Genomic DNA, 14,901 nt, shown 5'->3' on the forward strand with positions numbered 1-14,901 from the left:
AAGGAAACATAGTACTCATACTAGTATGAGGTGAACCCCAACCTCTCCAAGCTCTTCCTAAACCTAATGGAAGCCTTATAGTCAATAATCGTCTTCTCCCAGTACCTCGGTATCATGTTTCTCTCAACCTCTAATACCTTATTTAGACTTTAAATGAGCTTAAAGTTGGCTGCAGCAACTTGCTTAATGAGCTTAAAGTTGTAGGTTCTCATCGAACCTAACTCTCGGATAAGTCATAGTAGCTCATCCTCCATGTTATGGTTATTGCTCTACACCACCTTCAATTATTTAGCATGATTAGTGAGGTATCGCTTGGCCTATTCTAATTGTCTCCCCATCTGTGCTCCCTGAGCTTCTGCCTCAACGATAAGAGTTAGGTCTCCCATGTCCCTCTTCAGCCCCCTCTACCTACTTAGAAAAATTGTCAATCATACGGGACTACTAATAAATGATAGAGCTGACGTCCTATACACTGTTAAGAAGGATCATGATATAATGGTGATGCTACAAGTCGAAAACAAAAGGGTTATTAACAAAGCAACAAGGTACTAAAGGAGTTAACCATGACTTAACTTACCAATACTTGATTACGGTAGTTTGTGTCAAGCAAAACCTCTAAGAGGGAATGGTAAATATTCTTCACTATCTTAGAGCATATGAACCCTCAACAATATTGCTCTATGGCTCTGGCATTGCCTCATATTTTATGCCCTTCTTTAATGCCCTCCCAGCTTGGTTGCAATGGCATGTTTGGAATCAAGTCTAGTAGGTCGACTATCTTCAAATGCTACGAAGGGTAGAGACTTGCCTTTGCACAAGTCAAACACTAACCTTTTCCCCTCTTCTCTTCTTTCTAAGGAGGACCTTAAGCTTTAAGAACCCCTTAAAAAAGCTAGTGCCTTGGAAGTAGGAGGCACTTTTTTTAGTTCCTCTTTGAGAATCCACTCCATCTTTGGTTCCTCAACCTGCTTCATGACCTTCTTCTTCCTTAGCTGGCTGATGGTAGGACATGGAAGGAGATAAAGAGGCCATCATTGTGCCTAAAGAGGAACCAGCTTCATTTCTCTTTAAAGCTCTAAGATCCATAACAGTAGGAGATTAAAGTTATAAGGCTACACAGATTAATTTTCAAAGTGCAAAAATAAGCGAGAAGGAGGGTGTGTTCAGATCATACCCTGAGGAGTTAGGTTAAGACCCACGTTGATCAACTAGTCCTTATCTATCTTCTTGATAGCCTCAAAAGAAGAGAGTATATCTCTCAATCGAAGCACTTGATTCGCCTCCTCATTTGACAAGCAAGGAAGTATGTTATCTATGGAGTGTGTGGATCAGCCAAGACTGAAATCCCAATTTTGATTTGTATCCATTGGGAAAAAGCACTCCTTTTAACTTCTAACTTTGAAGCCTTCCTAAACAGCCAAGTAGTAATCAATTTTTGCCTTGCATAGCCAAAAATAAGTGGCAAAGAGTTTGTAGGTCAGGTTAATCCTGATGTAGTAGCATTCTCTTATGAACACTACTAAGTAGCACCACAAGTTAGGCACCGTATGTGAGGGTGATATCCTCCATAATCGGAGGCAAGATACAATCATCAGGTAGAGGGAAAAACAAAGTCCCAACTTTAGGACATCAAAAGACAAACAAATAAACCTAAATATTAAGTCATATGGACGGTGACTAAGTTGAGGGACCTATATCTCAAACTTGATTGGGATAGAGTACTTGGCCCACAAATGGTTTAGGAGTTATGTACTCATCACCAAGTTTCTATTATACATGCTTTTCATAGACTCTAAATCTTGAAGAATCTTTGGGTTTACAGGGATCGACCCTCTGGATGAAGAAGAGGTTGAATCTTCCTCCGCCCCTATGCTATCCAAGGATGGAGCACTAATCTCCTCAGCCATTCGATGTCCATGAGATCGGGAGCAACTTGTGCAAGAAAGAAAATACCTCCCAACCTACAGAGGCGAAAGAATGAGGTGCTAGAAGTAAAGGTTTTAAAGAGTGGACATACCTAGAGGACGAGGCATCCAAGAATCAACCTACTTTCAAGAAGAGAATCAAGGATCAACTTATCTTATAGAGGAGAACTAAGGCTAAGAAGTGAAAGCTTCTAAGGAAGAAGAGGATCAAATGAGAGAATGAGTTTCACCTTCATGGCTAACGAGAATTTATGGGGAGAGGATCAATCTCTCTCCTCCCATATTGAAGACAAGTGCCTCTTCTAATCGAATCCAAAGAGACACTAACTAATAAAAGGGAACCTCAAAAAATGTAAAAGTGACTGATATAAGAAGACCACATTAGAAAGTGTAAAAGGAATCAATGTATGAAGAACACCACGGAAACACGAAAATAACCAATATACAAAGACCTCTTTGAAAAGTGTGAAAGGAACTCATCACAACGAGAGACACGAGGCAAAATATGTCTTAGGCACATGAGTCTAGAAAACCTGACCCGCATAATAAGAAACTCACCATAATATGAGGCACAAGGTAAAATATTTCCAAGACGTATGTTGGAAAACCCAACCATTATAAGAAGAAACCCACCATGATATGAAACATAAGATAAAATATGCTCGAAGTACATAAGTCGAGAAAACATGACCAATTTAAGAAGAAACTTGCTATAGTATGAGGCATAAGGTAAAATGTATTCAAGGCACATAAGTCAAAAAAAACTAGACCCTTATGCGAAGAATCTTATCATAGTAGGAGATATAAGATAAAATATGTCTGAGATGCATGAGTAGAAAACACTCAACCTATATAAAAAGAAACCTGCAATAGTGGGAGGCACAAGGCCAAATGTGCCCAAGGACCGTGAACTAGAAAAAACTGACCCTATGAGAAGAAACTCATCATGATAGGAAGCATAAAGAAAAATATGTATGAGACGCATGATTCAGGAAAACTCAACCTATATGAGAATAAATCTATCACGATGGAAGGCATAAAAGAAATAGTGCCCGAGATAGGGAGGTCGGGCACCCAACCCTCCCCTTTCATTATCATCAAGCCACGAAGATCAGACACTTGACCCTTGTCTCCTAGCCAAGGTATGAAGGTTGGGAAATCAATCCCTTTTCGTTATTGCTAAGCCATATACATTGGGCACCCAACCCTCACCTTTTATTATCATCGAGCCATAAAGATCGAGAAATGTGAACACCTCAAGTAGAAATAGGCCTCCTATATCTAAGTTCGAGAGGTCAAGCACCTGACCCTCCCCTTTTATCGCTATTGAGCCATGGAGACCGAGCACCCGATTCTCTCCTTTCATCATCACTAAGTCACGGAGGTCGGGAAACTTGACACATAGCCACCCATAACCCTTGTTAGTGAGGCACGAAAGTTGAACACTCAACCCCCCTCCCTCCCACCACCCCATCATTGTCGTGGCACAGAGGTCAAGAAATTGACCCCCTCTTCGTTATCGAGCCATGAAGGTCAAGAAACTGACCCTACCTCTTTGTTATCGAGCCACGAAAGTCGAGAAAGTAACCTCCCACCCCCCCCCCCCCGCATCGCTGTGGCAAAAGCTTGGACACTCAACCCCCCTAGTTGCCAAACTGAAAGAAGACAAAGACTATCCCTCACATGTCTACCCACATGGAAAAGGGTCCAAGGCAAGCATTTGTAGGTTGTCCCTCCCTGTCACCCATATGGAGAAAAAGCCAAAGAAAGATTATTTAAGGTAGTTTGGGGCTATCTTCTCATAAAATATTTTACGTAATATTTTATATTTTTATAATCAGGTATAAAAGCTCATCTTCAATATAATAAAAAGGAGGAGCATGCTTTGACCACTCGCGTCCACACTTATCTTCCTTAAATTACTAACTTCGACGTCGAAGGGATCGATTAGAGAAACCTCTTTTGATTTTTGTCTTTGTGTAGATGGTATCTTATGAGCTCGATATTTCTATCTCAAAGGTACTTCGGATAATCTTGCACATATGGATCCGGATCACGTTAGGCAAATAAGAACGGATATCTTCCTATAACAAATAATGATCAAAATTAATATATTTTTTATCTATCATAAAAACGAGAACAACCAAATAATATTCAATTTAGATCTTTCTTGCAATACCAAAACACTAATATAAGCCATATGGCACATGTTAATTAAAAATGATAATATTGGTATCACCAATTTATTCAATAATATCGTCTTATTATATAATGAAACATCTTATAGTAATTTGTTGTTTCTCTCATATTCACACCGTCAATCAATCAGTTGTTTCTCTCACCAAACGGCTAATGGGACGGCAATTTCACGATCACTGCCCGAAGATTAACATTCATAACAAGAGCACAATCTTGAGAGGTACAAGTGAAAACAATAATTTGATTAATCTTTTCGTGAACAGAAATTTTAGTGAGAGGAAATAATCTTTTAATGGAAAGGAAACAATACTTAGATCGAAAGAAAAACAATCCTTTGATTGTTAGATTTATTTGGTATACATGTAACAATTATATATTTATAATTATTATTTTCCTTATTTTTATACCCAAGTTTATAATAAAACACTATTCAATTATACCCTACTCCGGACGTCATCATATCTGGATGCAGAAACAAGGTAATCGCCCAATTTTTAGTATACAAGTAAATATATAAATTAACAATTGAATTCCTGAGAACTACGAGCAACAATGTCCAATTGCTAAACCCCCGTCTTTCTTTCTTGGGATAAAAGATTTAAAGCATGCATCATTATCATTATTCTGCATATATATGCACAGAAACATAGATACATGAACCAGAATTTAAAGCCTGATGTCCCATAGACATTGATTAATCGGATTGCCTGCTCTTGTGATTATACTCCATTACACAGTATATCATTTATTGCATCATTCATCGTATTTAACATCTTAAAAATACATCTGCCATGCAAGTCAACATATGCGTAAAGAAATTATTTTTTAGGAATTACGAGTTTGGATCGGTAAAAAGCATTTTCACTAGAATATTATAATGATATATATATATATATATATATATATATAGATGAATTCTAGAAAAAATCTCTAATTTTGGTAAATTCTCATATAATGCCCCCAACTTTAAAATTTTTTTATAGATCGTTCATTTTTCTTTAAAATGACCATTCTACCATTATTAGCAATCATTCTCCGCCCCATTGTTCGCTCCCTCCCCCTCAAACAATCACCCATCATTGGCAATACAAGCACAACTACGTACAAAGGTGGCTAGTGACAAAGTTCTCACCCTTGTCAGACCCAGCAATTGTCTCCTCTCTCTTGGCAACCTATGCCTCCACGCATGGGTTGATTGTATCCACACCTCCATGCATGGGTTGGCCATGCCTACGCCTCGAATATATGATCATTGCTTACGACACCCTTAGTTGCCTTCATACATGTGTCTATCCATACCGCGCAATAAGTAATAGATGTGGCTAAGACTGATATGAGCACATATACAATAGTGACGATAGCAACATAGGAAGGGAGATGACGATGGATTCCACAAAGGTAATGGTAAAACGATCTTCTCATGTTGCCAAAGATACTTTGTGAAAATTTTTAAGGATTTTTTTGAAAATTCATCATATATATATATAAGGTATTTTCTTTTCCGCGTCTAGGCATGTGACACTTTCCGCACAATAGAAGGTAGAATTTTCTTTAGCAGGTTTAGCCGTACTGGTTCCCTACCTTTCTTTCTATTTGGCATATATGTGGGTCCCGCCGTTGGCAACGAGTAAAGTGAGATTGATAGGGTGATTTACAGGCTAATAATGAATTAAATAAGAAAACTTTTTTGAATTATACCTATTTCCCTCTCGGCTCTGTCATATTCAGACAATGGTTGAACACCGACTTTCTTTTTGCGCATTCATCCGATTTTGTCCCTTTTCCCTCATCTGGTGGCGTTAGTATTGCGGTAATTATGGTTTGTAGCGGAATGCAATTTAGGAATATGAATTTCTATTTAAGCTCCTTTTCGTTGCGGCAAACAGAAGCACAAAGCGAGACAGACGAGTGAGCATCAGACTGAGGGTGAAGATGTTGGCTGTGTTCGATCGGACGGTTGCGAAGATCCCGGAGGGCCTGAGGGCCCCCGCGGCGGAGCTCGGCGAGGGCGGTGGCCGCTTGATGGGCCACTTCTCGGCGACGCGGGATGACGCAGTGGTAGTTAACCTCGGCTCTGGCGGGGCCATGGCCTACACACCCGAGAAGCACAACCCTTTCTTTACAAGGTAAGGAATGATCGAGATGGAAATGTGATCTCCTTAGACGAATTCCTGATTCCATTGAATTTTCTCTTCTTCGATCGGGTCATGGATGCAAAGGTCCTATAGATCATTACATGTAGATTCCTTCCCTATCTTCAAGATTAGATCAGGGAATTTTTTATTCTGTTGGAGAATTGGATTGAACATATGGGCAAGATTTGAAGGTTGGGATGAGCCCTTATCGCGTGAGACTTGAGGAGAGGAAGTTTAAAGCCATTGTAATTGCTGCAGTTTTTCCTGAAAGAAAGTGTAGAATGGGATCTTTTTATCCTCTAAAAACAAAAGAATGGTTGTTATATATATATATATATATATATATATATATATATATATATATATATATATATATATATATATATATATATATATATATATATATATATATATATATATATATATATATATTTTTTTTTTTTTTTTTTTTTTTCTACTTCCTACATTATATCAAATCTCTGTTTTTAAGATACAATTTATCAGATCTTTTATGATAGTTTTTATATTGCTTGCTGTTTTTTGATAGCACCAACAATAACACTAGTTGATCCTAATTCTTCCCTTCTGCAGATTTCTTGCTGTTGTGGATAATGTATTTTGCTTGTTCCAAGGGCATGTTGAGAATATTGCTTCTCTGAAGCAACTATATGGATTGGGCAAGACCACCAATGAAGCGATCATTGTAATTGAAGCCTATAAAACATTAAGAGACAGGGGACCATTCCCTGCAAGCCAAGTTGTCAGAGATCTCCGAGGACATTTTGCATTTGTTCTGTTCGATATCTCATCAAACTCCACCTTCATTGCGGCTGTAAGTATTACCGTGTTAGCTGTTTTTCCCATACCTCTATCAGCTTTCATTTTATCATTCAAGTACTGGTGGCACTGGATAACCATGAACAAAGAACACTTGAGATCACAGCATGAGGTCAAGCGGTCATGGAATGGTCACTATTGTCACAGTAATATGCCCACATTGCATAAACACATCCGCTCGTGTGCTCCCCACCCACTGAACTAATGTGCTTGACTTTGTACTTCCATTTCAGTTAGTTCAGTGAATTTATCATTCCTCAAAGTTTCAATTCCTGTCCTTGTTTCTTAAGAAGCATAGAACTGGGAATGCTAGATGATCACACATAGATGGGAATGCCTCGAAGTTTCAATTCATATTAGAATGTGGATTTTTCTTTAATTAATTTGCATCTCTGTCTGTTTTCCTTTTTTGATCACACATAGATACATTTCCTTTGACCCATGCTTTATAAGTTTTTGTATATTTTCCTATTATTTATATTCAACTTGTGATGATGTTTTTTCAAGTTTGACAAGCTTAAGTTGTCACCTTTACCTAAAGCTATACAGATGGGATTTAGCATAGTCCATTTTGTACACTTGAAAGATTACCTGAAAGTGCTAGTTATTATAGGCTCATCTTGAAGCTTTTTGTATGTTGTATTCAGGAAAAGGTTCTTGAGCATGTAATTGACCTGAAAGTAAACATACAATAAAATAAGAAAATATTGCATGCACTTGATAATAGATGGGAAGATTTGGATCAGCCAAGTTGGATCGATGAACAGGATTAGTCAATCCTACAAACTTTTGTGAGATTGGTGAACATATTGCTCATAAAGTTGGAGTGGATTGATTAGAGTAGAGAAGGGCATTTAGTTGAACTGTATGCCTATGCCTTTTTTCTCTTTTAATTTGAAGGAACACATTAGTCTGCTATACCTTGTCGATTTCAATGTGAGCAATTGAGTAGAAACAACATATCCATTTTGGTGCTGGTAAAGAAGGATATCGGGCTGGTAAATAAGTAATTCCTTTAAGAGGGTTGGAATATATTCAAAAATCTTCTGAATGCATAATTAGTTTTCCATGTATACAGGCATGCATCCCCTGCGTTTTATTTGCGAGTTCCAAAAGCACTCCCTTTTAGCAAGTAGAAACGCTTTTCATTGTCAAGTAGTAATGCTTGTTAGTTTCATGCACTGTCATTGTATGCCAATTTGTCATACTTGTAAATGTACCCTGAGGAGTTATCAAAGTTTTGGTATGTAATGGTAGTGCTAATTCTGTATTTATTATCACTTATATTAGCAACTAATGGTACTGCAAGTTCTGTATTTTTTTGAGTTTATGCTCACCAAACAATCCTATGCTGAATCTCTCTCTTTTTCTTTCTCTAAATTTAGGATGCTGATGGGAGAGTGCCTTTCTTCTGGGGAGCTGATTCAGAAGGTCATCTTGTACTTTCTGATGATGTCGATATTGTCAAAAAGGGGTGTGGGAGATCATTTGCACCATTTCCTAGAGGTACGATCTATAGAAGAATTTAGAGCTACTGTTTTGTGTTCATTATGCATGTTGCTTTTGTCTTAATTAAACATATATTTTTTTAATTTTATCTCCTCGTTATTTATCTTTTATTCTTCCAGGTTGCTTCTTCACTACCTCTAGGGGCTTGCAGAGTTTTCAGCATCCTCTGAATGAGCTTAAAGCAATACCAAGGGTTGACAGCCAAGGTCAGGTTTGCGGTGCCATCTATGAGGTTGATGACGAGACCAAAAGAGAAACCAGGATGCCTCGAGTTGGCAGCACTGCAAATTGGTCCTCCCATTATTAACTTTGCAGCCATCATCCTTCAATAATCCATTGCTGCTTTGTTGTTCATGGCTTGTTAATCTTTGTCTGAACCCTTATTGCATGTAACATTATTGTGGATATTCTGATGGAACTGTAGTTTTTCTTAACAGTTATTGCTCTCCCTGTTCTAAGTGGGAGTTAAAGTTTCACCATTAGCATCATGTTTCAATAATGAGAGGAATAAAAAATATTTATATGATTTTGCTTTAAGTTTGTTTCGCATCAGTTTGGAGTGCATATCTCGCGTCATTGTTGTATGACTAGGCTCTTCTTGAAGGCCAATGTGTGCTTAAACGTGGCCCAATCAGCCCTCGGAAAGGACAATGTATCAAACACTTCGTGATATATCCAGAGGAACCGTGGGACAAAGCGGACGGACCAAAACGATGTTAAGCTCCCCATCCACTCCCGCCGCCCCTCCTCCCCTCCTCTCTCCTCCATCGCCACCTCTTCCCCTTCCGAAATTCCAACACCACCTACTTCTCCTCCCAGTCCGTCGACGCCGCCTCCTCGCCTCCCTCACCGCCCCGCTTCTCCAGCTCCTCCTCGTTTCCCCCTCCCCCGCCCGCGCCCGCGGCCTCTTCCGCATGCCTCCCGCCCGCCTCGCCAACCGCTACTTCCTGGTGCGCGCAGGGGAATCGGTCTACGAAAGCGCCGGTGTCCTGCGCACCAACCCCGTCGCCAAGACGTCTGTCGACAGCGGCCTCTCGCCCGAGGGCGCGAGGCAGGCCGCGCGGGCTGCCCTCGAGCTCAAGCAAATGGGGGCATGCGAGGATAGCTGCTGGATTTGGCCCTCCATCACCCAGCGGTCCTATCAGGCCGCCGAAATCATTGCTTCCGTCAACAGTATCGATCGCAGGTCGGTCCATCTTCTCTGTCATTTAAATCAGTGCTTTAGACACCCACCCGAAAAACCCACAGAATCCCAGCAATCGACACATGTGGAGGTAAATGGTTCCAGATTGCAGGGTTTCTTTTTGGGTTTTCTCTGCGGATGCAAAAATGTCTCTATCTTTTAATACCGCATAGAGATTGTACAACGTCAATAAAGGAATATCTTTGTTTTCCTCTATTGTTGCTTGTATTGTAGTCGGATCGTGCCCGAGTACAGCTTTCTTGATGCTCGAGGACTGGGAGCATTCGAGGGAAGAAAATTAGGCTCTATATCTGAGGTATGGAATCATTCATTGGCACTCAGAGAATAACTGAATATGATTTCTGGAGTAAAGGAAAAGATTTTTTTATACGAGAGCTTATATTTGTTTGGTTAAGGCTGCGTCCTTGATGCTTGACATTGCACAAGGTTGGCAATTTGATGTCTGGTAATGGTTGGGTTATTGGAGAATATTTGGAGTAGAAGAACTGATATAAAGAAAAAAATAAATGGAAATATTATAGAACTTTTTAGATAATAGTATGCTTGAGCATTAATATCATGAGTGTTTGTATCAATCATGCAAAACATGGTTACAGTCACTTCACCAAAGGAAGAAATGATTAAAGAACTTTGTAGTTTTGGAAAATTTTCTATGCATTTTCAGTTCTATGTAGCATAAGAATGTAATGTTATCAATAACTGGGCATGGTAGCTTGTGATTTCCTTGCAGTTCATTAGTTGATGCAATGCATGAAGAGTTTGGTAGCTTATATAATCCCCTAAACCATGCATTTACCTCAGATAATTTTATTGAAACCATGTATCTTCTTACTTTTGCTGCATGAAAAAGAAGAAATGCAAGCCTACAGAACAATTCCAGGCCACTAAATGCTCTTACCTTTTTGCCTTGTCCCTCAAGAATTGTGAATGTGTTGTCAGCCTAAAATACCTACCTTTTGTTGGTGGTGGTGGTTTTGGACATTAGGTGTGCTTCGTCTCTTTTGCTGATTATCTTGGCAAGATGTTCACAATCTTATTTCTTCTTTGTTCTTGTGTTTTTTTAATCATCATTAGTTCCCATCTCCCATGTCCTGAAGCAACTTCCAAGAAATTACATGTCAAATTTTGTTTCACATTGTTCTTCTGTGTATTCTTGATTCAGTAATACCTAGTCCATATTAAATGGTGTCTAAAACATCATAGCATTTGCATGGAGTTTTACCTCACTAATACAATTGGACTTTTAAAAAAATAGCATGTTAAAAGAATCTACATGCCTGTGCTTTGCATGAATTTTTTCTGTATTAAGACTACAGGGCTGGTTTCCAAGACCACCAAGTCCATTTTATAGCCAAGCAGATTCCCTATGTGCAAACGGTGTCTCCACTGGAATCGGCATACAGAGAGACCTTAAATTGCTTGCATGGAACTTGTGAGGAGGGATATGAAATGTTTAATTTTGCAATGTTGATAGCAACAGACTTAAAATAGGCATCAATGAGCTGACCTATGTTGATATCTTAAAGCAACTCAAATCGAACTGGTGTTTACAGAACAACCAAGAACCTATTAACCTTAATGGATGTCCTTGATTGAGATTTTTCATTTTAACTTTTGACAGATATGCTGCAGGTTTATGAATCGGATAGTCTTTCTCCTGATAATAAACCCCCTCCGGTTGATGATGGAACACCAAATGAGAGTGTGGCAGATGTGTTTGTCAGGGTAACACAACTCATGTCAATACTCGAAACACAATATTCTGGAGATACTGTAATTATTGTTTCGCCAGATTCAGACAATCTATCAGTTCTACAAGCAGGCTTAGTTGGACTTGACTTATGCAGGTATCAACAATGTTTTGTAATGTTATGTTAAATATGATCCATGGCATCTTCCACTTTCTTTGTCACCATAACTTTGATAAATTTATCCAGTTGCTGGGTATCATTCTGATAACTTAGTGATGTCGAGCTACACAGCTAACAACACCTTTTCATGCAGGCACAGTGATCTGTTATTTAGCCCTGGTGAGGTCAGGCCCGTGGATCCAAGTAGCATACCTGACTACAAGCAACCAGCTTCTGCTGTTTACAAGTGTGCAAACCCTCCAAGTTGTAAATGACTTTTTTTTAGCTTGTTGGATAGCTTCATGTGGCATCTCATCCTAAGGTATAAGATAGACATCCAATTATCTATATGTGTTCTTCAATTTCTTCTGGTCATTCATGTGGTATGAGTTTTCGTCGTTACAGTAACAGCATTCATTCTGCACAGTTTTTGAACAGCAAAGATCGACCAAGGACTTTGCAGGCCAATAATTGTGGCCATTTTCCATTGCAGATTCAATCATCATCCTGTGCAAGACCAGCCCGTATGTTCCGAATAATTTTCTTACTATTGAGAGTTCAGTAGCTCATCTTTATTTGCTTAACTTCGAGAGTTAATGTTGTCTTGTTAGACCCACACAAAGCCACCTTCCTCAATGTTGTGGTGGCATGCCTTTGGAGAATAAAAGCCTGTAAAGGGCATCCATGGCTTTCCTCCCATGCATGTACCCATTCTTTTGTTTGTTTGCTTCCTACCACTGCAGAGAAGTACTTGTTCGCTTGGCTACTGCTCCTGCAATGAAGTACCGATTTGTTTCCTTTCTGCAGTCTCTTTCACAACTGTGATATATATGTGCAGCACAGCTTGTCTTCCCAAGCAGCCCAACTGGACTCGACCTCTTTTGCAGTCAGACCCTGCCTACCTGTCACGTATTGACATCTGAATTGGGTGCAAACTAGCTTTTTAAAGCTCCCAAACACAATAATACCAATCTCTTTATCTTTCCACACCTGATTTCCACAATCTCGCTTTCTGCCCAACACCCCATAGGTTGAATAACATCTTTAAAGCTTCCAATTTTAGTGACAAGAGACCCAGAGCTCACATAATATGATCAACTTTGTCTTTGCCAGAAGACGAGTCTTTTACTAAGCATTTAGATCCCATAGCTTCGGTTAGTTCTTTTCCCTGTATCAGATGAACACGCGATCGAATCTTTGCGTGTGGGCCCAAAACCCAAACCCCTTCTCCGCTAAGTAACGACACATGGAAAAAGAAAGCGAATAAGGAAATTCGAATATTAATGATAGGAACGATTAAATTCCAACTCACGACTCGAAGGGTGAAGGAAGAGCGAAGGAGCGATGACTTCGCCTCGCCGGGCTCCTATGCGAGACGCGGAGAATTCGACCCCGCCGCTGTCTCCGCCGGCAAAGACACCGTCGAGACCCCAAACTCCGGCGCGAGAAGACAGACCCGTGGCCTCCCCTCTCCGATCGCTGGTGTCTTCGCCGGCGAAGACACCGTCGAGACCCCAAACCCCGGCGCGAGAAGACGGGCCCGTGGCCTACCCTCTCCGATCGCCGCTGCGGCGCGCCGAGCTCCCGACCCCGCTGCGCACGCCCCCGGACGAACCAGCGCCGCCTCCGGCGGTCACGATCGCGAACCGGCTGACCCGGGACGGCGTCTCCCCGGCCGAGAAGGAAATTAGCGAGGGCGGCGGCGGAGTGCGGGCGGGGGAGGGGGGATCCGTGAGGGGAGCGCTTGGACTCCGGGTGGCGGCGTTCGTGCTTTCTATGATCGCCTTCTCGGTGATGGCCGCCGACAAGACCGACGGATGGGCGGGCGACTCGTTCGACCGCTACAAAGAATTCCGGTACAATACGCACTAACTGATACGCCGTATTCGTATATCAGCTTTGTTTTCATTCCCCACCGTCGACGCCATCTCTGCAGATACTTGGTGGCGGTAAATGTGCTCGCCTTCGCGTACTCGGCGTTTCAAGTGTGCGAGAAAATCTACCGTACGATCTGCACGAGGCATATCATGAGCCGTCGGATGGGTTGCTACTTCGATCTCTCGATGGATCAGGCAAGCCGGAGTCTAGTTTTAAGAAACTTCTGTTGTAGGGTATCAATGAATGCGTGTTGTTCTCAGCTGACCCAGCGATCGTGATGGCTAAACTAAAGCAGAACACAAGTAAAATAAAAGAACCAAGGAAAATAGCAGGAAGAACACGAAAGAAAACCGCCCATGTTGTCATGGATTCCCATGTCACGTCATGAGCAATTGGTATTAGTTGCAGGCCGGGTTTGGTATTACATTTCTTGTTCTTTTCTGGTAGGAGTCAAAACTAGAATAGGAGCCGGTGCCATGCACAATGATATAATTAACGTTTGCTTCTTAATATTATTTAGATTTGTTTAGAACTTTGGAAAGTAGGAATTTAATATTTGATTTGATTTCAACTGTTATTTCCCTAATTTGCAATTTGATGATTTTAATGGAGCGGGGAAGAATTCAGTGACCAACTAAACATGATATGGCCAGTGTCAGCTGGTCTCAACTACTGTGAGGTTGCAACATGTTGGAAGTGATTAATACCCTTCCTTCATCGAGAAGATGCCCGTAACAGTATCATCTGCTTCAGCTATTTCTATCAGTGACATTAAGCGCCTTGGTTGCTGCAGATACTGGCGTACCTTCTGATGTCGGCATCGTCAGCGGCAGCCTCTCGCAACGACGTCTGGGTATCAAGATTCGGGAGCGACGGATTCACTCACAAAGCCAACGCTTCCATCGCCATGTCCTTCCTCGCGTTCGTCGCCCTTGCTCTGAGCTCGCTCGTCTCTGCTTACAAGCTGTTCGGAAGGAGTTCTTGAGAGGGAAGCAGAAATTTTGAATGATGTAAATTTGTCGTGCATAGCAATACATCCAAAGACATCACTTTTCTTTTTTCTTTTCAGATTTGTTCCGTCGCGACTTACATAAGTGTATGCTTACTCGACATTTCCATAAGAAATGTTTGGGGGATCGCCCCTTTTTGCTGCCTGCAGGTGTGCTTGAGCATGAACAGAGTAAGCTAAATGTATCATGCATTTTAGTTCAAAGGGAATAAAAGAAAAGCAATTAATTATTTGGATAAGGAATGATCGGACTTCCAATGATAGCAAATTTGGGATGATTAATTATTTGTTTGAGGAAAATGATGGGTTTTTTTGCAATTTGAAGTGGCAAATTGATTCGTTTCCTATGGCCCAA

The 14,901-nt window shown here is 40.7% G+C and overlaps 3 protein-coding genes across 4 annotated transcripts; all 3 read left to right on the forward strand.

Annotated features, from left to right (window-relative positions):
* The first annotated feature begins 6,018 nt into the window (after window positions 1–6,018).
* LOC103980884 (stem-specific protein TSJT1-like) lies at window positions 6,019–9,142 on the forward strand. Its single transcript, XM_065180832.1, has 4 exons — window positions 6,019–6,250; window positions 6,851–7,091; window positions 8,482–8,602; window positions 8,725–9,142. Exons 1-4 carry the CDS (start codon window positions 6,057–6,059, stop codon window positions 8,910–8,912), a joined length of 744 nt encoding a protein of 247 aa, XP_065036904.1. The 5' UTR covers window positions 6,019–6,056; the 3' UTR covers window positions 8,913–9,142.
* A 154-nt stretch (window positions 9,143–9,296) lies between these two features.
* LOC103981595 (uncharacterized) lies at window positions 9,297–12,457 on the forward strand. Of its 2 annotated transcripts, none has more exons than XM_018825446.2 (5): window positions 9,297–9,791; window positions 10,023–10,104; window positions 11,442–11,656; window positions 11,814–11,981; window positions 12,087–12,457. In XM_018825446.2, exons 1-4 carry the CDS (start codon window positions 9,319–9,321, stop codon window positions 11,932–11,934), a joined length of 891 nt encoding a protein of 296 aa, XP_018680991.2. In that variant the 5' UTR covers window positions 9,297–9,318; the 3' UTR covers window positions 11,935–11,981; window positions 12,087–12,457. The 2 variants fall into 2 exon arrangements, with proteins under 2 accessions (XP_018680991.2, XP_018680992.2); XM_018825447.2 differs by having other exon boundaries at window positions 12,153–12,457.
* A 475-nt stretch (window positions 12,458–12,932) lies between these two features.
* Window positions 12,933–14,691, forward strand: LOC108952685 (CASP-like protein 4A3). Its single transcript, XM_018825448.2, has 3 exons — window positions 12,933–13,515; window positions 13,596–13,731; window positions 14,331–14,691. Exons 1-3 carry the CDS (start codon window positions 13,004–13,006, stop codon window positions 14,520–14,522), a joined length of 840 nt encoding a protein of 279 aa, XP_018680993.2. The 5' UTR covers window positions 12,933–13,003; the 3' UTR covers window positions 14,523–14,691.
* Window positions 14,692–14,901: the final 210 nt, after the last annotated feature.

The sequence above is a fragment of the Musa acuminata genome, chromosome BXJ1-4 (genome assembly GCF_036884655.1).
Source record: "Musa acuminata AAA Group cultivar baxijiao chromosome BXJ1-4, Cavendish_Baxijiao_AAA, whole genome shotgun sequence".
NCBI classification, from domain to species: Eukaryota; Viridiplantae; Streptophyta; class Magnoliopsida; order Zingiberales; family Musaceae; genus Musa; species Musa acuminata.

Coding starts and splice junctions, on each gene's coding strand:
- LOC108952685 (XM_018825448.2), top strand. CDS start 13,004: ATGACTTCGCCTCGCCGGGCTCCTATGCGAGACGCGGAGAATTCGACC. Junction 13,516..13,595: donor GACCGCTACAAAGAATTCCG/GTACAATACGCA, acceptor CCATCTCTGCAG/ATACTTGGTGGCGGTAAATG. Junction 13,732..14,330: donor TCGATCTCTCGATGGATCAG/GCAAGCCGGAGT, acceptor TGGTTGCTGCAG/ATACTGGCGTACCTTCTGAT.
- LOC103980884 (XM_065180832.1), top strand. CDS start 6,057: ATGTTGGCTGTGTTCGATCGGACGGTTGCGAAGATCCCGGAGGGCCTG. Junction 6,251..6,850: donor CACAACCCTTTCTTTACAAG/GTAAGGAATGAT, acceptor TCCCTTCTGCAG/ATTTCTTGCTGTTGTGGATA. Junction 7,092..8,481: donor ACTCCACCTTCATTGCGGCT/GTAAGTATTACC, acceptor CTCTAAATTTAG/GATGCTGATGGGAGAGTGCC.
- LOC103981595 (XM_018825446.2), top strand. CDS start 9,319: ATGTTAAGCTCCCCATCCACTCCCGCCGCCCCTCCTCCCCTCCTCTCT. Junction 10,105..11,441: donor AATTAGGCTCTATATCTGAG/GTATGGAATCAT, acceptor GATATGCTGCAG/GTTTATGAATCGGATAGTCT. Junction 11,657..11,813: donor GTTGGACTTGACTTATGCAG/GTATCAACAATG, acceptor CTTTTCATGCAG/GCACAGTGATCTGTTATTTA.